Source organism: Helicoverpa armigera, chromosome 29, assembly GCF_030705265.1.
Source record: "Helicoverpa armigera isolate CAAS_96S chromosome 29, ASM3070526v1, whole genome shotgun sequence".
Classification (NCBI taxonomy): domain Eukaryota; kingdom Metazoa; phylum Arthropoda; class Insecta; order Lepidoptera; family Noctuidae; genus Helicoverpa; species Helicoverpa armigera.
In genome coordinates, this window is record NC_087148.1 from 5,992,359 (window position 1) to 6,019,278 (window position 26,920).

Here is a 26,920-nt window from a genome sequence, read left to right on the forward strand (position 1 = left end):
ATACGACATTGCCGTGCCTCCTTACATAGCTTTTGAGGTGTCACAAGTTGCGTGAGATATCGCTGCACGAAGAGGTCATGTATATTTCTTTTGCGATTTATAAGGAGAAGCTTCCTTGTACTCTTCTTATATCTCTACTAGTTTGCGTTAGCATTCTCACCTGCGTCATATTGAGACTTCTTCGAGCACCCGATAAAAAGTAGCGTATAGCTTAATTCTCTGATAAATAGGCTATCTAAAACTGAACGTATTTTTGAAATCGTCATCAGTGAATCCTGAAATTAGCGCATTCAAACCAAGAAACAAACTTTTCAGCTTCATAATATTGAGCTATCACTATTTGTTGTATTATCTTACCGCCTAAATTGGTAGACTGTTTTTTATACAAAGTGGCCACGGCGTCTCCAGTTATTTCAATACTCTAACCACAACCCACACGTGAGGTCCGAAAAACGTAAAACTGAATCGACAACAAAAAAAAACCGGTAAAATTGTTTCCTTCGCGTCCGGTCCTCTCCGGACGTCCGGTTTGGACAATAACCGTATTATTTCGTCAAATAGTTGCCACTATTGGTAGCCATTGTTAAGACACGTATGAATTCGGTTAAATTCGGTGTTTATTTAGGATTTTAGAGGTCGAAACAGGTAGAGGTGCTATTTTAAAGTTTTTTTTTTGGGAATAGTAAACTATAAGTAAATTAGTAAGGATCACGTTTGGCTTGGTTGAATAGTGTGCGGCGTTCTTTGTTGTATTTTATTTAAGGGAATTATAGAAGGTGTCACGTAGCTGTGCCAGACATATTGGCGTTTGGTCAATGTGGGATTTGCTCAGACGGAATAAAAACACTCGTAATTAGAATATAACTTTATTATGTACTAATTCTAACACCACTGAAGCATAGCTTTTACATGGAAAATGCCATTTTACCTCTATAATCTAATATTGTAACAAAACTGACGTTTATGTCGTCAGTAAACTTGACCCTAGTTTCTTCGTTGCTTAAATTAGAACTGACTAGGAATCAAATGCATGACCTAGGTATCTGACACTTATCAGACTTTGTTGTTACAATTTTAAGTCTAACCGACGTCAAATGAAGGAGGTTATCATTGCGATCTATTAGATATCAAAGTTATCTTTGTCTGATAAATAATATTTGTCTAGACATTGTGTAATGACTGATTAAACAGTCATTGGCTGATTTACTTCCTGATACTACTTTCTTAGCTGACAAATTCTAGCACCCGGATAAAACGTAAACTACCTCATCATCTGCCTCGCCTTTGCCCAACTATGTTGGGGTCGGCTTCCAGTCTAACCGGATGCAGCTGAGTACCAGTGTGCCACAAGGAGCGACTGCCCTATCTGACCTCCTCAACCCAGCTACCCGGGTAACCCAATATACCTCGATAAGACTGTTGTCAGACTTACTGGCTTCTGACTACCCGTAACGACTGCCAAAGATGTTCAAATGACAGCCGCGGACCTACAGTAAATACAGAAACATACACCCGACTTTATAATATTGGCGTACCTAATAGCTCTGTTAAAAAAATCCCGTCAAAACTAAAAACCAACAGACTCACAGCCGCCATTGTGACATAAAAACCATTTAATATAATAATATGACCGTCCGTCCGTTCGTCCGGAAACCAACGACGGATGTCCACTGTAAACAATGCAGGGCCTATATTTGTTAAGACTTTTGTTATATAATAAGCGCTGTAAAGGAGTTTTTATAGCTTCCTCAGGGATGAGCTTCCTTCCGCGTTTTTGTTGGCATTATTTATGTTTCGTTTAGAGTTTAGAGAAATGGGTTCGTGACGGATTGTGTCTTTAGTGGCTGGACGTGTGTTCTAGGGGTTTCCTGTAACTTAAGGAATTCCCTTGCCTGCTAATGTCATAAATGCGATAGTACACAACTCTGTTTCTCACACTTTCTTAGCGTTCATTTCTCATACTACCGAAACAATTATATTTTTTTATTTATTTGGTACACAATTAGTCCATAAGTACCTACTCTATTTGAGTAGGAAAATGTGGCTACAACTAAAAATGAAAGTAAGCAAGTATGCTTAAAATAACAATTACTTAATCTATTTTAAGCAAGTATTTAAGAATAATTATTTTCAGCAGTTATTTATTTTTTGAACATGTTTCTGTGTACAAAGTCGAAGGTTAGATTGCAATCTTTATGATTCCATATTTTCGCTCATTCCAAACCAAACTCACAAACTTTCACATCTACAATATTAGTAAGATTGCTTTACCTTTTAAACCCATAAAAACTAAATAAAACCACCGTTCGATTACCCAAACATGTTGTGTTTGTCATTCAATACTTCTTACTCAAAATAACCCGCGCGAGTGCAAGGTGCACATTTTTTAGTTTATCGACAGGTGCTAGAAACGCCATACTCCATATTGAGAATTGAGAGTTGAGACACGAGTTAAGTTGTAGGTACGAAGGTAAGGAAAGGTATCGGAATTAATTAAGATGTGGGTTTCAAAGATAAAAGATTTAATCTTGCATCATCAATAGCTTTTTTATGATTTTGTAGTTAGAAATATGGCCCGTTTTATCCAAAGGTAGGGTTGCCACCCGTACTTTATTATAAAGTATTGTACTTTATTTCAAGTAATTGTACTTTATACTTTATGAAAACAATAAAGTACACGAAAATACTCTTTTTTTAATAATTTCTGAGTCAGTGTTATTGTCATTATCACAATTGTTCAGTAGAGATACTAATTTGATAAAAACCGCAAAAAGCAATAAAAAATATGTTTTTAAACAAAATAATAAATAAAACTAAATTGTACTTTATTTTTATACTGTGTAGGTACTCTTTTTTTCTTACGTATTATTGCCAATGCACTTTATCTGCCAAAAAAAAAGGTGGCAACCCTATCCAAAGGGTAAGACTTAGCTGTCTGTCAGTCACCAAGCAGTATCTTATGAACCCTGAGAGTAAGATTTGAAATTGATTTATAACAAAACGTACTGCAAACTGGAAATACATATTTTACGGGGCTCCAATATAATAATAACTAATGTAATTTATGTAGCGTGTGCGTATGAAGTGCGATGCGCTGACATTTGTTATGAAAATATAATTATTAGAAAAATATTTTTGGTCTGCATCTAATCCAGAGAGCTAATAAATAACTCAGAGAAATTAGGAACATAGACCAACTAACAAGAAAGTGTCTGTAACAAATCTATTATATATAGGATTAAAAAAAATACAACACGAGTCCTCCAAAAAAATCCCGTGACATTATAATCATCTGTAATGAAGGCTTTTTCAAAAAAACACATAATTAGCATGAATATCGTGAAAAAAGGTCGTCAAATTGAGCCCGCCATCCGGTGTACCACGAAACATATTTGCGCGGGAAACCAAAATAGCGTCGGAAACGCAAGTCCCTAATTATGTTACCAAACTCCCTATTTCTGTATATTGCAAAAAATCTACGAGCAAAAATCAACCTTATTCTCTATACATATGGTTTATTTTCAATTTGAAGTGTTAGTCGCTTAAGCTGTTTTAAAACGCGTAAATGATACGGAAACGATTAGTTTCAGAGGCACATGCTGACAGGCAGGATGCGAGGAATTCATTATCGATTTTTAAAAGCAAAACCTTTTCTCTCTTTCGCTCTAATATTTACAACTGCTAGTTAAAGGGAGAAAGAGTATTGTGTATAGGCGGTAAGGCGCATGCTTGCAAATATTGCTTCGAAAACCAAACGCCTTACATGCTAGTACTCTACATTCAAAATTAAACTTTATTTCAATGCATCAAAGTTTAAAATCGTGTGATAATGCTTGTGCGTTTACGGTGGTATAATTTTTTGTTTGTGCCAGACATCTGCATTCATTCATATAGGTTGAAAGAACGAACGGTTGAGTCTCATTCACCGCTCGGCGGCCGTTGAGTACGCTGGTGATTTACACACGCAAAAATCGTAAACTTTACGTTTATTTATCGTTATTATTTTGTGTTGGAATATCGGTGGCGAACTGTATTAGAACAAGTGTGAATTTGTGAATAAAAAATTTGTTGTGAAAAAGGATTGTTCCCGCTGTTTTCCTGTAATATCTGTGGTAAGTTGAATAAATAATTTCGTTTTATTAGAATATTTAAATATTTTTACTCATTTTTACACGCTTTTTATTTGTTCTTGAATTATGAATGAAAAAAAATTACAGGAAGGAAATGAATAACAAAAAAATATAAATTCTTGCAACGAAATATCTTCTAAAGGCGCATGTAAAATTACCTATATAACTTTCCGATTTCAAATTAATTTACCGGGATGATTTATTTTACTAGTCCGTGGACTGAATTTCAGTTTCAGTTAAATGTGCATATAAAACCGGTGTTAGGTAGTAAAAATAAATAAGTAAAGCAAAAAAAAATACGAATATTATAACTGTCTTTCTAAAATAAATATTAACAAATATATACAAGACTTACATAATCTTAATTAACAAGAACTACTTTCATATTTAATTTAACTGATTTCTAATTCAAAATCTTACAAATAAGATCTATTTATGATCAAGTAGAGCGTGACATTTTGTCAATATGATTTATAAAGGTACGCTTTGGACCCAAGCTGCCGACTGCAACTGCTGAACGCACTTGCAGCGACTGCACAAAATCGATCAATACCTAAGGGCGACTCTACATGCTGTTACGATACATAAAACATTCATACGATTTGAGAACTTTCTTCTTTTTGGGAAGTCGGTTAAAACCAATTCCATGCAAACACATACAAAGTCAAATCATTTCATATAGGCCTTTGCAAGCACATATTAAAGACAAAAATTTAGATAAATTAGATTCTAGTTGCCCATTTCAAGAGTAGCTTCCTATGGAAAACAGGTAAACTCCATGGTTACAAACCACTATTGCAGCTGCGGCACGAGCGATTAGCAGCTGCAGTCGTCAGCAAGCTTTCAAAATATACCTTTATGTAACTTCTAAATTCATTTGCAATCGCAATCTATGTGTCAATATAAAGTGACAGATGACTGACTTTAAATTGAAAAACTATTCAATTTAAATTGTAATGTAAGAAGATTCGCAATTTTAAATTAAAATTGCTTAATTATTGCTTATTGAGGTCAAATTGTTGTTGAAATGATTTATTGCACCAAATCGGAGTCCGATTCTTGATTGAAATTAATATTACTTAAGCAAGCTGTCTTTTCAAATGGGATCAGTAGTTTCTGGGATTAGAGCGATCAGGCAAACAAACCTTTCAGCATTATAATATTGCTGTAGATATAAGTAGTCAACCCAAGGATAACTAGGTGTAACGATAAAGGATTAGATTATAAAACACTAGTTTTCGTCCCCGGTTTTACCCACTTCCCTAGGGAACTACTTCCCGTTCTTGTATGGAGATAAAAATATCCTCATGTCCTTATCTCTTCACCAATTTTCAGCCAAATCGTTTCATCCGTTCTTGAGTTATGTAAACAGTGTTACACGACTTTCTTTCATACATTTACAGCCTAACAGTACAAACATATTCAAAGTAAGTATAGTCTTTAAGCTCTAGAACGTTCCTTTTGAAGACATTAGACAATGACTTTTAAACAAGGAACATTCTAATTAGACAGACTCATTACAAAAAAATACAAGCAACATACACACACAAGCCTTCACCTCATTAAATACTAAAAAAAACACAATTCCCGCCATTGTCTCTGACACATATTCACACAGGAAGTCGGAAAGCGCGGGAAAGCGTAATAACGGCGGGAACAATGGCGCCATTACTTCAAATTACTCCGCCATTTTGGCAAGATGGCCGATTAGAAAGTAAAGAATTATAGTGTTTTATAAGTCTTGCGGATGTGATGCATAAACTGTAGGTCTCAGTAGTCATGGGGCTGCGGGATTCTTCGAAAGATTTACCGCGGCCCTGGGACATAAAAGGTCTACGAAGGAACATGATGGGCTTTAGTCAGTAAGAGTCTGACACTCCCTCACGTTGCTAACCCACAGCGTGAGGAGTCATTTGATGATTTCCCATCACAAAAAAGGTCTCAGCTGTCATTGAACATCTTTGGCAGTCGTTACGGGTAGTCAGAAGCTAAGTCTGACAACCAGTCTTACTAAGGTTATTGGGTTGCCCGGGTAACTGGGTTGAGGAGTTCAGATAGGTAGGTAGTCTCTCCTTGTGGCACACTGGTACTCAGCTGCATGCGGTTAGACTGGAAGCCGACCCCAACATAGTTAGGAAAAGGCTAGACAGATGGCAGATTAGAAAGTATGATAATAGTGTTTTATATACTTTGTTACGGATGGGACGGACTAGCGTTTCCTGTTTTTGTTGATAACGCATAATGAGGATGATACGTGTATCCGTCTTTTATGTAATCCGATACTTATGTTCGATACGCTATAGATACCAGATAGATAGATAGGTACCTTCTTTCAAATCGTATATCATGAAGATACCATGCATTTTGTTTACTGCTTGTAATAAATTCGTGCAGCGTAGGACGTCCACCAACAAGGTGGACAGACGACCTTTTAAAGGTCGCCGGAAAACGCTGGATGCAGGTCGCCTCCAACAGGTATCTGTGGAGATCTAAGGGGGAGGCCTATGTTCAGCAGTGGACGTCCTATGCCTGATATGATGATGATGTAACTCAAAAACGAATAAACTGATTAACGGCAAAAATTGGTGAAGAGATAAAGATATGAGGATATTTTTTATATTCATCCAGGATACGGGAAGTAGTTCCCTCGGGAAGTGGGTGAAACCGGACGGAAATAGTAAAGAATATTTTATGGGTATTTAGACCCGAAATCAAACGCCCTTTTATGCAAATCCTTCCTGAAACTATGTCCCATGAACATCAAAACTACTGTTTAGCATTTCCCGAGAAAATCACGATACATACATAAAAACAACGATTTTTAAATTAGCTTTTAATATCAAGTTGTCAATATACATTACTGGCTCATTAACTTTATGAGGGAAATAGGTAATTAAGCCAACATTACAGTTACAGTACCTCTCATACAGGCAACTAAACAGTCGGCCGACAGTTCACCATTTAAAAAAAATGACAATGTCAAAAACGTTTATTGAAATTAGGCTAGTTTTTAGCACTTTTTCACGTCAAAAATTACAAATGGATGAAATGGACAGTAAAACAAAACGCCTACATTTCATTACTTCTCAGCTGGGAAGAAAAAACTTTCAAGCAACACAGCTGTATACTCATTACAATTTAATTATAATTAAGTTACAGCTATATAATACAAAATACGCATTTCAAAAACCGAAACCACAAACGAAAAACTTTGAGAAAAGAAAATCTTGATTCCAATCAAAGTTTTCAGTCGGTCTGATACCGGCTAAATACCTGATATTTGTAATGTGCGTACTACCATTCATCTTCATACTGATTTACGAGCCCAAACAAACTATTGGCCGACTAAAAGTTTGCAGTGTGTACTCTTTCCCAGAAGCGAATTGTAATGACGTGTGTTAGAATGTGCTGCGTTTGCGCACGCGAGTGTACGAGCTGTGAATAAGAAAGTTTTGCGAAGAAATGGGTTGGTTTTGTGGGTTCTCTGTAACCCAATTTGCTGATAACATAATTTTCATACTATCTAATTGTAAAGGTAATAAGAACCTATTTGCCGCATTAGTTATCTACGTCCTGTAATGGTACATTTGAGGTCGTGTGTGCAAATAAATAAATACTAATAAAAAAATTGGCATACTAAAATTGACATAGATGTCATGAATAAGAAGGAATGGATATATGTATGACGAGTGGCAGAGAGGCATAAATATCCACGACTAACTTGAGAACAGGGCTTGAAGAAGTAGCTGCCATCAGTATAAATCGAGATAATTACTACAAGTATTTACCAGACCAGCAATTCTAGTTTTCATGCCTAAAAACCTAAAAACGAATTATCATAACCTTCCCGGAAGTACCACCCACAAACACAAGACATATACCACATTACCACGTGCTACAAACTGACATCCGATACGTTTGACAGCTGTCAACTGCAGCTGATTACAATGCCGGGACGTTAGGAATGTTGCAACGGAGTCTGCGTAAGAAATGTGTGCTATATCCGGGTGCGGAAAGTTGTTTATGAAGGGGCTGAAAATATCGCGTGAAGGATTGATCAGAGCAAATTAAATTTTTTTGTAATTAATAAAATGTGAACAAACAAGAACCCAGATGATCGTGTTCATGATTCTATACTTAAATCAATTAATCTAATCACATAACTTAATAAAACCTGTCACAACTCCAAATACGTGACCACAAATAAGTGAATCCAAACTGTCCATCTATTTCACAGAAATCAACACAAAAAATTACATAATTCGTGGCCCATTAGTAAAATAAAGGGCCCATTCAAAATAAGGATGCAACCAGGCACTAAACGTAATATCTTTGCCAGCGGATAATAAAAAAAAAAACCGACAATGCGTTCCTTTTTTGAAACGAGCGGAAGCGTCGATTTCGATTATGGAGCGTCCGTCCGTTTGGCGGGAAGACGGCGCGGGCGCTTCCGCTCAATACACCGTCTTTTTTTGTAAAAAAAACAATTATTTATTGAACCCTTAGTTAATTATGTAATAGTTTAGTTATTGAACAGATGTTTAGATGGAATCCGTTATTTTAGTTTGTTATTTGTTATCAAACTGTGCGGGATACGCATGTTTATTTGAGATACTTTTTGAGAATAGACGCATTCTTGTTGGAGTTCGCAAAGCTTCAAACTCAGCAAAACCTATGATTTAGATAATAATATGCTTTTAATATATAAAAAAAAGTTAACCTCATAACAAATTGAGTTATTGATTTTGTTAAATTTCATCCGTTATGGGGACTGATTCACAATTTTTCGCCTTGACAATCAACACGGCTTAATGTCTACTTGTATATGTCACAAATGACGTTCTCATGAGTCAGAGAAACGCCATCGGCTTACAAACCAATAATTAATGTTATTGTGGTTACGTAGCACTAATTACTAATTGTTTGTTGTTGTTGACAAAACAGTCATTGTTCTGTTTTGCTAACATAATGGCACAGTCATGTTTTAACGACTTCTCATAGCTACTGAAACGATTCTGTGTAACATATCCTAAAGGGATTTTAATTCATCAGACACTAAAAGGCTGACGTTGATGAGTCACGAATAGGCACAAAATAATAACTTAGGACTATAAGCTCTTAATGTATACTTCTATAAGTACTACATACCTATTGTAAGTCATCCTGAGTAGCCATTTCCCAACTACGTAAGCGTCGGCTTCCAGTCTACTCCTTTTACTCAGTTGCGGGGAATGGTTCTCCCGAACGACTATCAAAGAAGAGATCGAAGCTTCAGACATTTCTATATAAAACACAAGTTTCAGCATCAAATAAAACTGCAATATTTTATTTAAATTCTACATCAAACAAACCACTATAAACACAAATTCATAACATCACAATTAGCCGACTGCACAAAAGCCAATCCCCCGGATACAGTCACAAAAATCGGGAAACACACACAAAAGTCGAACAAAACGGAACAAAATCTATAGACTAAACAAAATGTATAGACTAAACAAAATGTATAGACCACGCATTCAAGATGGCGGATATGCCACCGGAAACGGATGCGGTACGCTAATAGTTTGTAAATGGCGACATTTTTGTGTTATATCATTATGAAGGATGTGGGCATTGTCGGTGGTATTGAAATTACTGTAATCGCGTTTTTATGGGGGATTACCGTGGTCTGAAAATCGTTGGATTTTACTCTTAGTATGAAGTCTGAAAGATTAGTTAAATAAGTTTTCAGGATCCTATAAGATTTCAGAGTTTATGCCCTGAAAATAGTGCCAAACAATTCAAGTCATATTGGCATAATTTATACTAACTTCTACCAACGCTTTTGCCTACCGTTTTCCTATGAGAACCACTCCGAGCACACGATCACTCCGAAAACTATATAACCCCATAGCTTATCTTCGTAAATAAGCTATTTAACATGATGATGATGATGATTTTAAAACCCATACTTATCCATATCTTTGTCTCAATTCCAGATTACCATACAACATGCCTACCCAAGCTCGCTGCGACAGAGTGCCCCCCCCTCACGCCAAGTGGGATGCCCTCGACCTTCGAGTGCTGCAGGAAGATGACTTGCCTCTCGGTAAGAATACTATTTATTTTGAAAACTAGTAAAGATGTTTGAGAAAAGTGGCCTAGTGGGTAAAGAACCAAACTAGCATGAGGGCGTGGGTCCGATTCCAGGTCAGGCAAGTACCAATGCAACTTATTCTAAGTTTGTATGTACTTTCTAAGTATATCTTGGACACCAATGACTGTGTTTCGGATGGCACGTTAAACTGTAGGTCCCGGCTGTCATTGAACATCCTTGGCAGGGTAGTCAGAAGCCAGTAAGTCTGACACCAGTCTAACCAAGGAGTATTGGTCGGTACCTGGGTTGAGGAGGTCAGATAGGCAGTCGCTCCTTGTACTCAGCTGCAGCCGCTTAGACTGGAAGCTTACCACAACATAGTTTGGGAAAAGACTCGGGAGATGACGAGTTGGCGTCTGCAGATTTGTTCATATATCAAAGTGTACCTACAACTAAGCAATGTATTTATAACTTTTCTAACCTTTACTTCTCTTTCTCCCCCAGACCCTCGCTCCTGGGGCCGTGCGGAGGTGGGAACGTGGGTGTCCCGGCGGGGAGGACTTCCCGAGCGCTTCCCCATGAACGGGAAGGCGCTGTGTCTCATGTCCAAAGACATGTTCGCTTCTCGAGTACCACATAACGGACATGCCTTACATCAGGTTTGTATTTTATTTAATACTACACTAGCTGTTTTCACCCGCGATTTCACCCGCTTCCCGTATAAAAAAAATGGCCTATAATGTTATTCTGATAAATCAGCTATATTACTGTCAGGTTTTGTCAAAATCTATTCAGTAATTTTTGCGTGTGAGAGGAACCAACCTCTATACTATGCCTATTCTACACGCATAATCCGCCAATTCACCCTCATCCCGGGAAACTTCCCGTGTCCGGATAAAATACACCTTTTCACCCGGGGATAGTGGAGCTTCTCAACAAAAAATTTTACAATCGGTTCAGTAGTTTCGGAGCCTTTAGGATACAAACGAGATTTTCCTCTTTATTTTAGTAAAAATAATTTTAACACTTTCTTTTTCATTTGTTTCAGGATTTCAGAAGAAGATTAGCCAAAGCATTAGCGTTACAAGAATTACTTGAAAAGATCTCCCATCACTGACTTAAACCTTACATAATAACGTTTAGAGGCTTTATATATTAAAACTATACGCTACTGACTTCAATAACTGCTCACAGAACATTACGGCCGATCATCGGCCACGACGGCTGAACATCAGCCAGCTGTACAGGACATATTGATGATGCCCTTCTAGCCGATTATCGGCCATGGCGGCTGTTCCCGTATAAGAAGATCAGCCAGCTGCGCAGGACATATTATAGTGCAGGCACATTTGCTTGGACTGCGGTGCACTCACTATTCCTTCACTCTCATAGCGCGATGGGACGACAGTCCGACACCACCGGAGAGAGATCACAAACACGACCGATATTAACGTGCTCTCCGATGCACGGGTGTATCAATCACCAACTTCCAGACTACGGGCTGATTTGTGAAAGTTAAAATGTATATCATAAAAGAATGATTTATAAGATTTATGTTGTAAGATTTGAACGTAATTTTTGAGATTTCAAAAGATGTTACTTAAGAAAGTGTGTCAAGGAGACTAGCGAAATATTTGGCAAAAATGTTGTCAAATAATGTTTTTTGTTGATTGAAAAATTACATTAATTGTTTACATCATCTTAACTTCTTGTATCATGAGATAAATTGTGAAATATTGTATCTAAAGAAATTCTAAGAGAACTCGCATACTGCAAACTTTTAGTCGGCCAATAGTTCGTTTGGGCTAGGGCTTTCAATACCGGTATCACGGGATCCCGTAATACCGTGATCACGGATATATTTTGGTCTTTTGTCAATACCGGTATTGACGAGCCAATACCGTGATTACGGTATTACAATCTTTTTATAATTTTAATTATTGTGGTTTGTTGTAATATGTAAGTAGCAGGAAGTTGTATTAAATAAGATGAATAACTACGTACTCGTAAGATGTCATCATCATCCTCCGAGCCTTTTTCTGCCAATCTACTTGGCAACGCTCGCTGCAGGGAGTCCAGAACAGACCACATTTCAACAGAGTCAAAGGCCTTTTTATAGTCCACAAATGCTAGACACAGGGGCTGATTATACTCTTCGGTCTTCTGTATAATCTGCCGCACTGTGTGGATGTGGTCTATGGTGCCGTATCCGCTCCGAAACCCAGCCTGCTCCGATGGTTGGAATTCGTCGATTCTTCGCGCAAGTCGGTTCGTGATCACTCTTGAGAACAGCTTATATACGTGGCTTAGGAGGGAAATGGGTCGATAGTTCTTCAGCAGGGTTTTGTCTCCCTTTTTGAAGAACAGGACGACAACACTCCTACTCCACGCCTCTGGAGTTCTCCCTTCAAACAGGACGGCGTTAAAAAGCTTCTGGAGCTTCCCCAGTACGGGCTTACCTCCTGCTTTTAATAGCTCTGTTGTAATGCCATCCTCGCCAGGGGCTTTTCCATTTTTGAGCTCCTCAGAGCGATCTCGATTTCGCCACTGCTGACTTCTGGCAGGTCTTCGGTGAAATGGCGGGTTAATGTGGCTCTAGAATTCTCATTTCCGGGATCAGGTCGAGATGCATGCGATGCGTATAACCGGCCATAGAAGTTTTTCACTTCCGAAAGGACTGCCGGCACCGAAGAAATGACTTCTCCACTTGTTGTGGTCAGCTTCGTCAAGTGGCTTCTTCCAAGAGATTGTACGAACACCTTTGACCCCCGATTCAGCTCAATTGCTCTTTCAATGTAAAGAGTATTGGAGCACCGGAGGTCGCGTCGTACGTGCTCGTTGATCTCTTGGATTAGAGCCTGCTTAGCTGACGAAGTGACAGGCGGGTTTTCACGTCGTTTCTTCATAAGCCCTAATGTCTTTTCCGAAAGCTTTGATTTCTTGCCCTTACGCTGCATGTTACAGAATCTCGAACCTTCCTCCCTAAGGATCCGAAACATATATTTGTGGTTCTGGTTAACGTCTGTTGTGGTTTCCACGGCGGCAAATCGGTTCTCCTTTGACTGGAACGTTTCAGATCCTGAAATGGTTTGGACCAGTGTTGGTCGGAGCCTGGCCTTCATCAGATGGAAACGTTCGGCCTTGAAGATCTCTACTGGTATTAAACCTATTGATCACGGAGACGTCTCTGACTATGTGCTTCTTGTTCGTCATGATGAAGTGAATCTCATTTTTAGTCTTAGTGTCGGGGCTATGATTGACGCTTGTTGAAACTAAAGAATTGTGTTTTAAAAGTTTTAATCGATCTAAAATTAAACTTCGATTTCGAATTAGACGAATTCGATTTGACAATATAAAAAAATATTTACAACAGCCTTTCTGTAGTCAAAGTAACTGTATTAGAAATTTGTAAACGGGATGCCAATTTACTAAAAGCGGATATTGCGCTAAAATTTATGTTGACGAAGTTAGATGGTCAAGCTAATGATTTAAGTCCTGCAAAAGCACTTCGAAGACGCATCAAGGAGCTATCTGGAGTATTGCAATATTTGCATGACCGACAATACCGTGATCACGTGATCACGGTATTGAAATTTCTAATACCGGTATTGATACCGGAATTGAAAAAATCCGGTATTTGAAAGCCCTAGTTTGGGCTCATAAATCAGTATGAAGATGAATGGTAGTACGCACATTACAAAGATCAGGTATTTAGCCGGTAACAGATCGACTGAAAACTTTGATTGGAAATGTCCAAAAGGAAAAAAAAGAACTATTACCTAAGCAATATATAGAAAGTAGCGTTTTTCTAACAACTTTGTTAATAATGTAACATTTGCACTTATGTTCCTATGAGTTAGTTATTTTTTGTTTATTTTTAGTCAAATCTTGGATGATAAAAACATTTAGAAAATACAATAATATTACCTACATACTACATTAAAAAGCCCATTTATCAAGAAAGGCTAATTTTTATCCAGGTGCGCGGAATAGTTCCCACTTGGTGGAACTAATGATATAAGCAGAGTTCTAAGTGTTTTCATCATACCTTATGTTAAAAAAAATACGTTTACAATCGGTACGAATAAAATAATTGTAATTTTAGCACAGAGTTTTCAAACTACCAAAAATCTCGTAAAATAAATAAAACATACGAAAATTACAGTTATTTTATAAGTACTGTTTTGTTCTAGAATATAAAACATCAGTATTATTAAAACCAATTTGTTTTCTAATTAATAATTAATGAAAATGTTTGTATATTAGAATTGTACTTCTAGTCAAGTATGTAAATATAATTATTATGAATTTTAATCATATTTGTTTTATTTTACCTCAACTGAATTTGGCTTTTAAACAGCACTTTTTGAACGTCATAAATTTACAAAAGACAGCCCCCAAAACGCCCACCCTCCACCACTTCCTATGTGTTAAAACACGCTTTTATAAATGTACACAAAAATACTAGAAATCTTCCGGCTCCATCATCAGATCAGTTCGACAGTACCATATTATTGTATTGTCATCACAACTACATACAGCTGACAATTTTCAAGACGCTACGTTCCTTGGAAGAAGTTGAACTATCTTGGATTCCATTACCTAGAAGATCCAATTATAGCCTGTTAATGACTGTCGGTGAAGTGGGTCTTAACAAGAGATTCACTTGTAGATAAAATTCGTCATCATCCTCCGAGCCTTTTCGCAACTATGTTGGGGTCGGGTTCCAGTCTAACCGGATGCAGCGGAGTACCAGTGTGCCACAAGGAGCGACTGCACTATCTGACCTCCTCAACCCAGTTACCCGGGCAACCCGATACCCCTTGGTTAGACTGGTGTCAGACTTACTGGCTTCTGACTACCCGTAGCGACTGCCAAGGATGTTCAATGACAGCCGGGACCTACAGTTTAACGTGCCATCCGAAAGACAGTCATCGGTGTCTAAGATATACTTAGAAAGTACATACAAATTTAGAAAAGTTGCATTGGTACTTGCCTCATCATACCTAACCATAGGCGAATAAAACAAACCTTTCCACCTCACGAACCACTTTATTTCCTCACTTCCCTTTAGGTATGAGATCTTTTACCACGCTAGTAGCCCCCTCTGCCGCCTGTCTAACCGCCTGCAGCAACTTGGGCCCGTTCTCCGCCAACTGCTTGGCCACTACTTCTGCGTTCTTCTTGAATTCTTCTGTGACTTTACCGAGAACTTCTTTAAACTTGTCCACGGCCACATTCTTCTTGTCCGGCACGTCGGCGAAGAAACTGCGGAGTTTCTCCTCTTGTTCTTTGCTTTGGTCTATTATTTTTGCTGGAAGAGATTTGGAAGTTGTGAGTAGGTAGGAAAATTCAGGTTTAGGGTCTAATATTATCGAATATCTTAACGCCACAGTCCTATATTACCGATATCTGCCGTCGATCCTGCTTGTGATCTCTCTCCGGTCGTGTCGGAGTACCGTCCGGAGAGTGAAGGAATGGTGCACCTGTGTCCAAGCAAATGTGCGTGCACTATAATATGTATGCGCAGCTGGCTGATCTCCGAAACTAAACATACCCCACGCATTCACTCACCGACACCCAGCGGTGAGTATTGGGCAAATGCCCCCTTTTTGGGGGAGGAAGAAGTCCAGTAGTGGACTTTATATGGCTGTGAAGAAAACTAGGGCTCACTGGTATAATGGCCTATACAAACGTTGGAAAGAGGGACAGAAGAACCAGCGTAATAAAAATTTGTTTTCGTACTTACCATCTTTTAACCATTTCACCAAATTGTCGACGTTATTTTTCCCCTGTTTCTGTAAATCACTAAATACAGCTTCCATGATCTTCTTATTTTAATTTTCTCGATTTTTTTTACAAATTTTCATTTAACATTGGGGTAAAAAAATACAAAATACAAAACTATCTGCCATAATAATGTTTGTAAATAAATAAAAAAACGATAGGATTGTGATGTGATAGTTTAAAAAGTTTTGTAAAACTCTTTGACTATGGGTTTCGAAGTCCGTGATGCAAAAAGGTAATACTTACATAAGGGGCCGATTAGACGATTAACAGAAAAATTAGTGACTTTTACGCATCCCTTTCCCGTCGGTGGACGGGAGAGGAGGGGTATGTGGGACTCCCCGGTAAAGACGTTCCCGGTATACCCACTAAAAAGGCCCAGCGGCTCTCCGACCTCGCCTGAGTGGAGGGGGTCTGGGAATCTATGGCGTCCAGTCCCCCACCGGCGAGTACCGGAATGGTAATAGTAATTACACAAGGCTTGATTATTATAAGCTAGTCAGACTGAGGTGCCTACCTACTAAAAGCTAGCTTTACTACATCATAATTAATGACTTAGGTACTATGCTGGATTGCTGGTTTTGTCTTGACGAAACCACTAGATATTATTTTGCTTGCCCACAATAGACACATCCTGCTATCATTAAATACTAGCTTCGAGTACAAAAGATAGTAAAATTCATCATCATAACTAATAAAACAAACCTTTACACCTCACAAACCACTTTATTTCCTCTAGAATTTCGGTATGAGATCTTTTATCGCGCTCGTGGCCGCCTGTTTAACCGACTGCAGCACATTGGGCCCGCTCTCCGCCAACTGCTTGGCCACTACTTCTGCGTTCTTCTTGAATTCTTCTGTGACTTTACCGAGAACTTCTTTAAACTTGTCCACGGCCACGTTCTTCTTGTCCGGCACGTCGGCGAAGAAGCTGCGTAGTTTCTCCTCTTGTTCTTTGCTTTGGTCTATTATTTTTGCTGGAAGAGTTTAAATTAGGAAAGTTTATTAAGTCCTCCTGTGAGCAAGTTTCAGGGCACAGTGGACATGCGATTAGGTGGGACATCAAATGAGCGCATCCGGCCGTGCTCTCGCTGCGGCGGCATATTGGGCTGACATAGTGTAGGTAGTCTCAATGTATGACATGTCATCGACACGAAAGAAGAAGAAGGAAAGTTCAGGATTAGGGTCAAAAAATTATCGAAGATCATTTCAAGAATTATCAAGAATTTTAACACTACTGTTGTGCACGGGGTTTCGGATTCGGTTGCCTGGTCGGGCCTGGAGTATGTCACCGATATCTGCCGTCTCGTTGAATGCATAGAAGCGAAGGGTGCATTTATGGTCAGTTGGCGGGAAACAGTGAGAGTGTGTGGCACGAGAGTGAGACGTTATGCAGGCAAGCGAGCCGATATCTTACCGGATAGTAATTACAGAGGTATAGTTTAGGACTAACACTAGAGGGCCGAAATTGTGTAATTTTTAAGAAACTTTCACAAAGCAGCCCGGAGTCTGGAAGTTGGAGATTGATACATCCGTGTGTCGGAGAGCAGGTTCATGTCGGTCGTGCTTGTGATCTCTCTCCGGTGGTGTAAGGAATAGTGAGTGCACCTGTGTCCAAGCAAATGTGCTCGTGCAGTGTAATATGTCCTGCGCAGCTGGCTGATCCCCTTGCTTGGAGGTGGGCTGAGATCTCCGAAGCTAAACATACCCCACATTGCGCTCACCAACCCATATAGTGGTGAGTATGAGGAAATCCCACTGGCTTGGGGGAGACAGCAGTCCAGCAGTGGACGTTTTAAGGCTTTGACAAAAACTACAGCTCACTGGTTCCTGTACAAACCTTGAAAAGAGTGACAAAACTAGCATAATCAAAAGTAGGTATGTTCTAAATGTTCGCACTTACCATCTTTAAACCATTTGACCAGATTATCCACATTATTTTTCCCCTGCTTCTGTAAATCATTAAATATAGCTTCCATGATTTTTTTTAATTTTTTTTACAAATTTTCATTTAAAATTGGGGTAAAAAAATACAAAATAATGATTAACTATCTGCCATAATAATGTTTGTAAATATATAAAAAATCTATATGGTTGAGATAGTTTAAAAAGTTCACAAAACTCTTCGGCCGTGAAAATTCGTTGAAAATTCAAAGTTTGTTTGTAAAAAGGTTATACTTAGGTAAGGGGCTGGTTAGACGATTAACATAAAACTAGTGGCTTGTGCGCTCGGGGTGTCTAGAACGTCATACATGGAGTAGGTATATTACTTATTTACTTACTAGCATTTTCTTACGGTTTCACCCGTGTCCCGTGGGAACTACTGCCCGTATCGGGATAAAATATAGCCTATGTTACTCGGGAAGAGTGTAGCTATCTAACAGTGAAAGAATTGTTCAAATCGGTTCAGTAGTTTCGGAGCCTTTGTTCGCACGAGTTACCGCGGCGCTGGTAGGTACATAAAGGCCTTAAGGCACCCATAGCGGGAGGGGTCATTTGATACTGTTTGATACCAATACCATCCATCAAATAAACCTATACAATCCTTTTTCAAGAAGATTTCAAAATCTGTCACATTGAAAAACGCTCGACACAAAATGACAACTAATTTTGTTTTTGAAACCGTCATCCCAGGACACTTTTTTTACAAAAATCTAACAAAAATAAAAAAATAAACATGAATATGGACGATGTATTTAGGGACCTTGAGAAACACGGCAAGACGGATGTGGATCACTTGGTACAATGGATGAAAGACTGTATGTAACTACTGAACTACATATAATAGCATATCTTAGGAACTACAGATCCGATTTAATCTAACTACTGATGTCCTTCTGGCTACGGCGGCTGTTCTCATGTAATGAGATCAGCCAGCTGCGCAGGACATATTATAGTGCACGCACATTTGCTTGGACACAGGTGCACGCACTATTCCTTCACTCTCATAGCGCGATGGATGGCTAACTTCTACACAGGGTCAGTTAGGGTTATCTTAGAGGTGGGGTACCGTTGTTTATCCAGGTGCGCCAAGTAGTTTGCACGGGACACGGATAAAAGCTCTACAGTCAATCATTTTCTAAGTTACCTGCACTTAATAACTGTGTAAAGGTAAAGGAGGAAATCTGGACTATGAAGATGTGATTAACGCTCAGTCCTTCTCTGTGTGAGTGGAGGCCGCAGCCCAGCAGTGGGACGATAACAAGGCTGATTATGATATAACTCTCTCTGTAATTATTTCCAGCAAAACTGATAGATGCAACCAAGGAGCAGGAGATGAAGGCTCGCAAGCTCTTCATGGATGCTCACGATGTACATCGCGTCGAACTGAACAAGTTCAAAGAGGTAAACACGTACCTACAAGGAAAACTGTCCGTTATGATTGATAATAAAAAAATATATCATCATCCTACGAGCCCTTTTCCCAACTATGTTGGGTTCGGCTTCCAGTCTATCCGGATGTAGCTGAGTACCAGTGCTTTACAAGGAGCGACTGCCCTATCTGACCCCCTCAACCCAGTTACCCGGGCAACCCAATACCCCTTGGTTAGACTGGTGTCAGACTTACTGACTTCTGACTACCCGTAACGACTGCCAAGGATGTACAATGACAGCCGGGACCTACAGTTTAATGTGCCATCCGAAACACAGTCATTGGTGTCTAAGACATGTCGTCAAGAATGGATGTACAAGAAATCGAACTTCTTTGTTATCTACGTCGTACTGACTGGCGACTGAATGAGCGAGGTGCTTTACCGTGTAGGTACATTATTGGCAACGTTGCCAAGCTGCCAGAGTATCCAGAAGCCACGTAGGGAACTGTAGCTCGTGGCCACGCTTCCAATAGGGTATTACATGCATTTTTGAAATATATATTAAATAAATTCTTTAGTCTTAATATATCTCTAAAAAATTAAAAATATTTTTTTTTCTCACGTTATGTACGAATATAAATTAATTGTTTTATCATAATTTCAAATTTCGCGCGTATTTCGCGAAAACGCGGCACACAACGGACGCCATGATTGTTTTTTGGTCATGACGTCATTACGCTACTACAGCCGTCAGTAATACATATTTTGATAGGGTCATTTCGCCTGTTGGCGACCATTTAGTGCAGTTGGCAAGTTTGACGGCGATAATAAAAATGCTCCAGCACTCATTTCCATGTCAAATTTGTGTAATGTATTCCTTATATACTCTATTTTAAGATTAACTTTCAGTTGTATAAGAAATATCTTACGTTTTCTATTTAAATCGATAAACCTCAGAATTAGGCGTTTTACCCAGTTTGCGTCCACAAAATCCAATTCGCGTCCACCCATGGTCCAGTTCGCGTCCAGCGGCTTTGAAAAGGAATATAGGGGTGAAATTGTTAAGAATTAATAAAGAAAGATTGTATTTGAACAATTTCTTTATTTAACAATACACTTAATTATTAAAAATCAACATTATCATCATTTAAAATTCACTTTACAAAATAAAAATAATTCTTCTCAACATTGGTTTAAGTAACTTAAAATTAGGCAATTAATTTTGAAACTTGAAGAATAAACAGTAATCAATTCTGTTAATTTTACTCTAAATCACAGCCTATGCTGTCCCACTGCTGGGCAAAGGCCTCCCCCATAGCCTTCCATTTTTCTCTGTCCATCGCTATTTGTGGCCAGTCCGAGAGGAAGCTGTCCAAGTCTTCTCTCCAGCGTTTTCTTAGTCTCCCTCTCGGTCACCTTCCATCCTCAGGGATCCAGTATGTTGGCCCACTTGTCCGGGTGCATTCGACTTCAACTTTGCAGACTTATTGCCCACATCTACTATGCCCGGATCTTGGACCGGATAATGGTGTTGCGTATCCGGTCACTAAGCCGTATGCTGAGCAGGCTACGCTCCATGCTCCTTTGGCATACTTTTAGCCTGGACTTTTGAGATTCGGTCAAAGACCAAGTCTGAGCGCCGTAGGTTAGGATGGGCAGAATACACATGTCGACTAGTTTCCGCTTCAGACATAAAGGGAGTTCTCCCTTCATGGACCAGTAGCTCTTCCAGGCGTTTTCGATCCGTAGATCGATTTCCTTTCATATTAAATTAACAAAACAATTTAATAATTTTGTGTAAACATACAACTAAAAGAATTGTTGAGTCAATAAATTATCAGACAAGGTAGCATATTCTTTGCATATTTTTTATCGATTTATTCTTCTCTCGAATAACATTTAACGCTTTATTTAAATCTTCTTCTGTGTATGTTGTCTTTTCCTTCTTTTTTCCTGTATCGGAAGAACTTATCTCAGTGAAATTACTTATATCAGTTGATAATTTAATTATAACCACGTATATATCTTAATAAAAAAATGTACTGTTTAATATATTAATATTAAACAGTATGTTTCAATTATTTTTTATAAGCAAGTATTTAACGAAAACAGTGGACGCAATTTGGTTTATTATTATAGAGGATAGTTTTAGTTCGCGTCCATTGTGGACGCAAAGTGGAAGTTTCGTAAAATTCGATGTAGTAATTCGCGTCCACCTAATTTTACTAGTTAAATATAAAAAACATTACCAAATTCATAATAAACATTATACTTTTATTCATCATTAAACTGTAGAAATAGCTATCTATCCTAAAATTCACATAAAACACACTCACACTAATCACTAACTTTTATCTAAAATTCTGCGTGTTTTCGCTTTCTTGTTGAAGAGCCTAGACTAATTATTTTTTCTAAAAGGATTGGTTGGACGCACAGAACGTTTGTCTATCTGTGCGTGCCTCTTATACACTAATCAAACGAAAAGTCATTACCTAGCGGTAGTGTGTTAATTGACTTGTTTTCGAGGATTTTTAAAAGGAGATCGGCAAAATGGACGCGAACTGGGCTATGGACGCGAACAGGCGAAATGACCCTATGTATTGAAAATTTTAACTGACACTACACAAATGTACAAATGTGCACAAATGTACACAAATGTACTACCGTGATGACGTCATTAGCATGGCGGCGACATTTCGTAGTGTTCAAAGACAGATAAAAAAACCTAAAAACTTTAAACTGCAATAAAAAATATATTTATGTACCTTACGAAGTGAAACTAACATTTCCCGATTGCTTTTCCTCTAAACAATCATTGTAATTCACTTTTAATTTTTTTCTCATCTAGACTAAAATACCCTATTTGGCGACGTTGCCAAACAGTCGCCAAGTGAGTTAGGTACCATACCTTTCAATATTAACTGCTTGGATACGTAGCCGGCGACGTCGTCTTAATAAGGCAGAGCTCATGGTCATATCAAAGGGTCTTAAGAGCCCTGCCTCATTAGAACGCAAATTCTTCAGCGGCGACGTAAACAATTGACTGTCGAGACGCCATGGCCACTCGGCTTAGCGACATTATGATGCCAGAAGTAGCCAGACATGAGCCGCTGGCGACGTCGCCATGGCGTCCTAGTGAAGCAGAGCTCTAAACAACATGTATTACTTCTGAAGGTGATCGAGAAACTAGCAGCTGAGCAGAAGAAAACAGTGGAACAACTGAGCAAGCAGCTGGCGGCCGAGGGTCCACGGTTCGTGAACGCTGCGATGGCGGGACTCGCTGCCTTCACCGAGGCTCTCAAAGGCAAATAGATTGTGCTAATAAAAATTATCCGTTGGACTCGTGGTGTTTTTTTTCTTTTTTTTTTTACTTCGCCTAGATAAGTAGCATATAATGCCTTTCCCGATAAATGGGCAAGGGGCTATATATCTGAAAGAATTTTTCAATTGGGTCTGTAGTTGAGATAACGTGTACAAGCAAACACTTTTCAACAAATCAAATCTCATCAAATTGTTGATCGAAGCTCTTTGGACTTCTTGCTTCTCTTTGGATCCATCAGAATTAGGATCCCACTACTTACTATATCCATAGTAGCACCCCTGCAATGAGATAATAAACCTCTTTTCAGTAGTTATCATAGATTATTCTGAAAGAAGACCGACGCGTGGCTAAGGTTGACGAGGTTGACACACTTTGACATTAGGCTTACATCAGCAAAATGCCTGTTTTGTGAAATAGCTGAAAAATAAATCACCATTTATAGTAAAAATGCGAAAACCACGTAAATAAACATGTCTCATTGCGCAGGGATGGCAGAAGTATTCCGAAATCTAGAAAAAGAAGGAAAAACCAATATCGATAACTTAGTGAAATGGATGCAAGATTGTAAGTACCTATCCATTCTTCTCCAATCATATTTTTGCTTTTTGTAGAAGTGTGTTGAACGTCATCATCTCCCGAGCCTTTTCCTAACTATGTTGGTGTCGGCTTCCAGTCTAACCAGTCTAGTCTGGATAGATATAATAAGTAAGGAAAGGTGACGACCAAAGAAATGAGATTGTGTGGCCGGAGATAATGTTACTTGTGAGATGACGGCAGATAGAAGAGTGTGGAGCAAGAAAAATGCAGCGCAGACCACAAACTCCACACTCTTAATTCTCATCTCTGCTGCATGCAGTCGTCTTTCATTCATCCGTCCTTGTAGGTCAGCACTTTAGGTGAACTGTCCAATTTGCTGTGGAGTTTGTTCCACCACTTCTTCCCAGCAAAAAAACACATAGGAAGTGGTGAAGGGTGGGCGATTTCTGACGTTCAAAAGGTGCTGTTTTACAGCCAAGTTTGAATAAACGATTTTTGATTTTGACGATCTCAATTCCCTCATATACTTAAGCAGTTTTTTCTCCCCAGCAAAACTGATAGAGTCTACGAAAGAAGAACAGGACCGGGCCAGGGCAATGTTCAGCGCAGTGGCCGACGCTACCCGCATCACAATGGACGAGTTCAAGCATGTCATCTCGCAGCTGGCCGCAGGTAACGCGGAGACTGTTGAAGACTTCTCCAGGCAGCTGGCTGATGAAGGACCCTGTCTCATGAGAGCGGCTACTCAGGGTATCGGCGCTTTCAAACATGCTTTGACACGACAGTGAAGATTCCCAAAGATAATTTTCAAAGAGGCCACAATTTTTCTACCAGGTGTTTAATAGACGTTTGTTGAGAAACCATCACTGTTAAATTGTTGGTTTTCCGTCTGCAAATGCCCTTTTAATTTTCTGATATACAAATCACCATTATATATGTATAATATGATAAAACCACGATTAAACATTGCTTATTTCGCAGAGATGGCTGAAGTATTCAGAGATCTTGAAAGAGAAGGAAAAACCAATATTGAGAATTTAGTGAAATGGATGCGAGATTGTAAGTATTGTATCTGCTATATTCATATTCCTTCCGTTTTATTGTTATTAGTGTGTTTGAAGGTGAAAGTTATTTTGAGCATGAATATGGTTGGACATAAGTAGTGGAAGGGTATCAATGAAACAATGTATGGATTGTGTGAATGTCGACATGGCTAGAGAGACTGTTACGTGTGCGATGACAGTAGACAGAAAAGCATGAAAGAAGATAACTTGCTGCGCCGACAACTAATAACACGACAGATTCTCTTAAAGCTCAAAGTCACTTGGAAAATAATAGAGAAAACTTTGCTAGGAGTTTTTCTAAGTGATTTATTTATTTATTAGGATTGCTAACAGGAGTCACACAATTACATAGTTATGGCATTTTATAGTATAGGTTAAGTGTGTGTGATCAGAAATGAGGAGATCTGCAGAAGAATAAAAGTCTAGCTCTAAAAATTGCTAAGCTGAAGTGGCAACGGGCAAGCACATGCTACTCACAGCACAAAGTGGCGATTCATACGGGCACTCCCAATACCGACCATTCTTTTGGCTGAAACGATTCTTCTTAACATTGTCATCTCTGTTGCAATCTTTCATGCATATCTCCCTGTTGTGGGTCAGCACTTTAATCGTCTTCCATTTTCCACAGCAAAACTAATAGAATCGACCAAAGAAGAACAAGACAGAGCCAAAGCACTTTTCAGCGCAGTAGCCGACGTGACACGCATTACAGTGGACGAATTCAAACACGTGATCTCGCAACTAGCCGCGGATAACAGGGATACTGTTGAACACTACTCCAAGCAGCTCGCTGATGAAGGACTGAGGGTGAAGAGAGCCACAGATGAGGGTATCGCGGCGTTCAAAGATGCTCTGGCAAGGAAATGAAGAGTTCATAGTTTTTCTGGGAATTTGGTGTTTCTTTGTGGTGTGGGTAATTTATGCGTTTACTAAATGAAAACATTTCACTACGCCACTGATACACCAAAAAGGGTTTTTGAACTATGAAAGGGTAAAGCAAATGATAAGATTTCACCGGAGTGCGATGTTATTGCGCTTACAGATGATTCTTCTGGTCTGGTCGCCATCACTGATGATCTGACTGTATCCAAGGACTCATTGATTGCCGTCCAAGTATCCATATAAGTCCTGAGAGTGTTAGGGACAGGGAACAGGGAACTAGTTATCCATTAAAAACGAAATCAATATAACAAGATAAAATAAAGAAATACCATATTCAGTAGTTTATTTTATTTTTACAATAAAAACAAAGTAAGTGTATAACAGTAAAATCCTTAGAAGATTGTGATGATGAATGATTCTACATCAAAAAAATGTAGAAAAGGCTCTGTTTTAGCTGAGATTGTTAAGAATGATGATGAAAACATTTCCCAGTACTGGGTAATTCTGCAGCCCTATGGAAAACGCACAGATGTCAGAATCAACCGCGGCGAAAGAATCTAATGTTACAATTCTTTATATTAAATTGTATGAAAATTCGCAGGCTAGCGCGCGGCGAATCGTCCAAATCTGGAAAGTCTGAAATCTGTATACGATTCCTTCGTCACGGTCGATTCTGACGCCACTAGGATGGTGATGAAGAATCAATGAGGTTTAGGAGCTAAAGCCGCGTTGGCTGATGGTTTGTGCTTGCTGCCGCGGGCGTTCTTGAAGCCCTGAGACACCGCGCTTGCGACCGCTGCTCCTTGCAGGAACTTACCCTGAAAACATATCAAATTCAATAAGACGTAATTGTAAAACCACTTAAATAGATAGTTGAAATAGATAGTTTTTTAAATGGACTTCCAAAAGAACTTTTGAACGAAAGAATTATGTCGAAATACTCCCAGTCTCATTTAACTTTCTTATAAATCTGATGATGGCCTCTCCTATGCCGCAGTTTCACCCGCGTCACAGGGAATTTCCAAACATTCTATTTCATAGAAACTTACTACATGTGTATAAGTTCGTTTGTGCGAAATATCACGCTTATTCCCGAAGCTTATACATCCCGCGGTGCGCTCACCACACATACCAAACGATGAGTATGGGAAAATCTATAGCGCTCGGGAAGATTGGTATTATTTGTGAGAACATTAATGAAATGTATCTTATATTTTCCTTATTACTGTATATTTTCCCCACGACCAGATTTCTAGTAGACTCAATAATAATAGGAAACAGGAAAACTTGGAGCTTAACGTGATCGTAGGTACAATTATAATGTGATCTGATTAGATATAATGATTTCATTATTATCACATGCTGGGTAATCATGCGCAGGATTCTGTAATTACCTAATGTTGATCCTAATCAAACGATTTTTTACCCGAAGAAGAGAAAAATCTATATAAAACCGCCAGCTATGTTTTCTGGGTTCTGCCGCGTCTCAGGGGAACTTCGTGTATTCGAATACAATAAAACCTATGTCATCTGAGGATATTAAATTGCTTCCCAATATTTAATAAAGAAGCTTTTAATCTTTTGCATTTGCATAAACAATTAAAAAATCTTCTCTGTCTATTTGTTACGAACTGACACTAAAACTGCTCAACTGGCGGGGAAGAAATTTGATTCAGGGTATGAGTGCACGTTTCGACACACAGAGAACCCACAGGCTACTTATTATCCAGACGAAGCGAATGGTTTCCTGGGACGCGCAAAGACTTCTCACCTATACTCTCATTCTAAAAAATAGAGTTTTGGTC

The 26,920-nt window shown here is 38.8% G+C and overlaps 5 protein-coding genes across 6 annotated transcripts; 3 read left to right on the forward strand and 2 right to left on the reverse strand.

Moving 5' to 3' along the window:
• The first annotated feature begins 3,916 nt into the window (after positions 1–3,916).
• Positions 3,917–11,414, forward strand: LOC110377837 (ets DNA-binding protein pokkuri). Its single transcript, XM_021336873.3, has 4 exons — positions 3,917–4,112; positions 10,112–10,221; positions 10,714–10,868; positions 11,258–11,414. The coding sequence occupies exons 2-4, from the start codon at positions 10,125–10,127 to the stop codon at positions 11,324–11,326; spliced, it is 321 nt and encodes a 106-aa protein (XP_021192548.1). The 5' UTR covers positions 3,917–4,112; positions 10,112–10,124; the 3' UTR covers positions 11,327–11,414.
• Positions 11,415–15,241: 3,827 nt separating this feature from the next.
• LOC110377845 (uncharacterized) lies at positions 15,242–16,140 on the reverse strand. Its single transcript, XM_021336882.3, has 2 exons — positions 15,959–16,140; positions 15,242–15,523 (listed from the first exon to the last, which is right to left on the reverse strand). Exons 1-2 carry the CDS (start codon positions 16,032–16,034, stop codon positions 15,270–15,272), a joined length of 330 nt encoding a protein of 109 aa, XP_021192557.3. The 5' UTR covers positions 16,035–16,140; the 3' UTR covers positions 15,242–15,269.
• Positions 16,141–16,710: 570 nt separating this feature from the next.
• LOC135116538 (uncharacterized) lies at positions 16,711–18,054 on the reverse strand. Its single transcript, XM_021336880.3, has 2 exons — positions 17,900–18,054; positions 16,711–16,973 (listed from the first exon to the last, which is right to left on the reverse strand). The coding sequence occupies exons 1-2, from the start codon at positions 17,973–17,975 to the stop codon at positions 16,732–16,734; spliced, it is 318 nt and encodes a 105-aa protein (XP_021192555.3). The 5' UTR covers positions 17,976–18,054; the 3' UTR covers positions 16,711–16,731.
• Positions 18,055–18,595: 541 nt separating this feature from the next.
• Positions 18,596–22,650, forward strand: LOC135119068 (uncharacterized). The gene is made up of 3 exons (XM_064042557.1): positions 18,596–18,755; positions 19,241–19,341; positions 22,485–22,650. Exons 1-3 carry the CDS (start codon positions 18,674–18,676, stop codon positions 22,620–22,622), a joined length of 321 nt encoding a protein of 106 aa, XP_063898627.1. The 5' UTR covers positions 18,596–18,673; the 3' UTR covers positions 22,623–22,650.
• Positions 22,651–23,015: 365 nt separating this feature from the next.
• Positions 23,016–25,370, forward strand: LOC110377835 (uncharacterized). 2 transcript variants are annotated; one of them, XM_049851431.2, is made up of 4 exons: positions 23,016–23,196; positions 23,719–23,919; positions 24,151–24,228; positions 24,862–25,370. In XM_049851431.2, the coding sequence occupies exons 1-4, from the start codon at positions 23,103–23,105 to the stop codon at positions 25,098–25,100; spliced, it is 612 nt and encodes a 203-aa protein (XP_049707388.2). In that variant the 5' UTR covers positions 23,016–23,102; the 3' UTR covers positions 25,101–25,370. The 2 variants fall into 2 exon arrangements, with proteins under 2 accessions (XP_049707388.2, XP_049707389.2); XM_049851432.2 differs by having other exon boundaries at positions 23,719–23,841.
• The last annotated feature ends 1,550 nt before the right edge of the window (positions 25,371–26,920 follow it).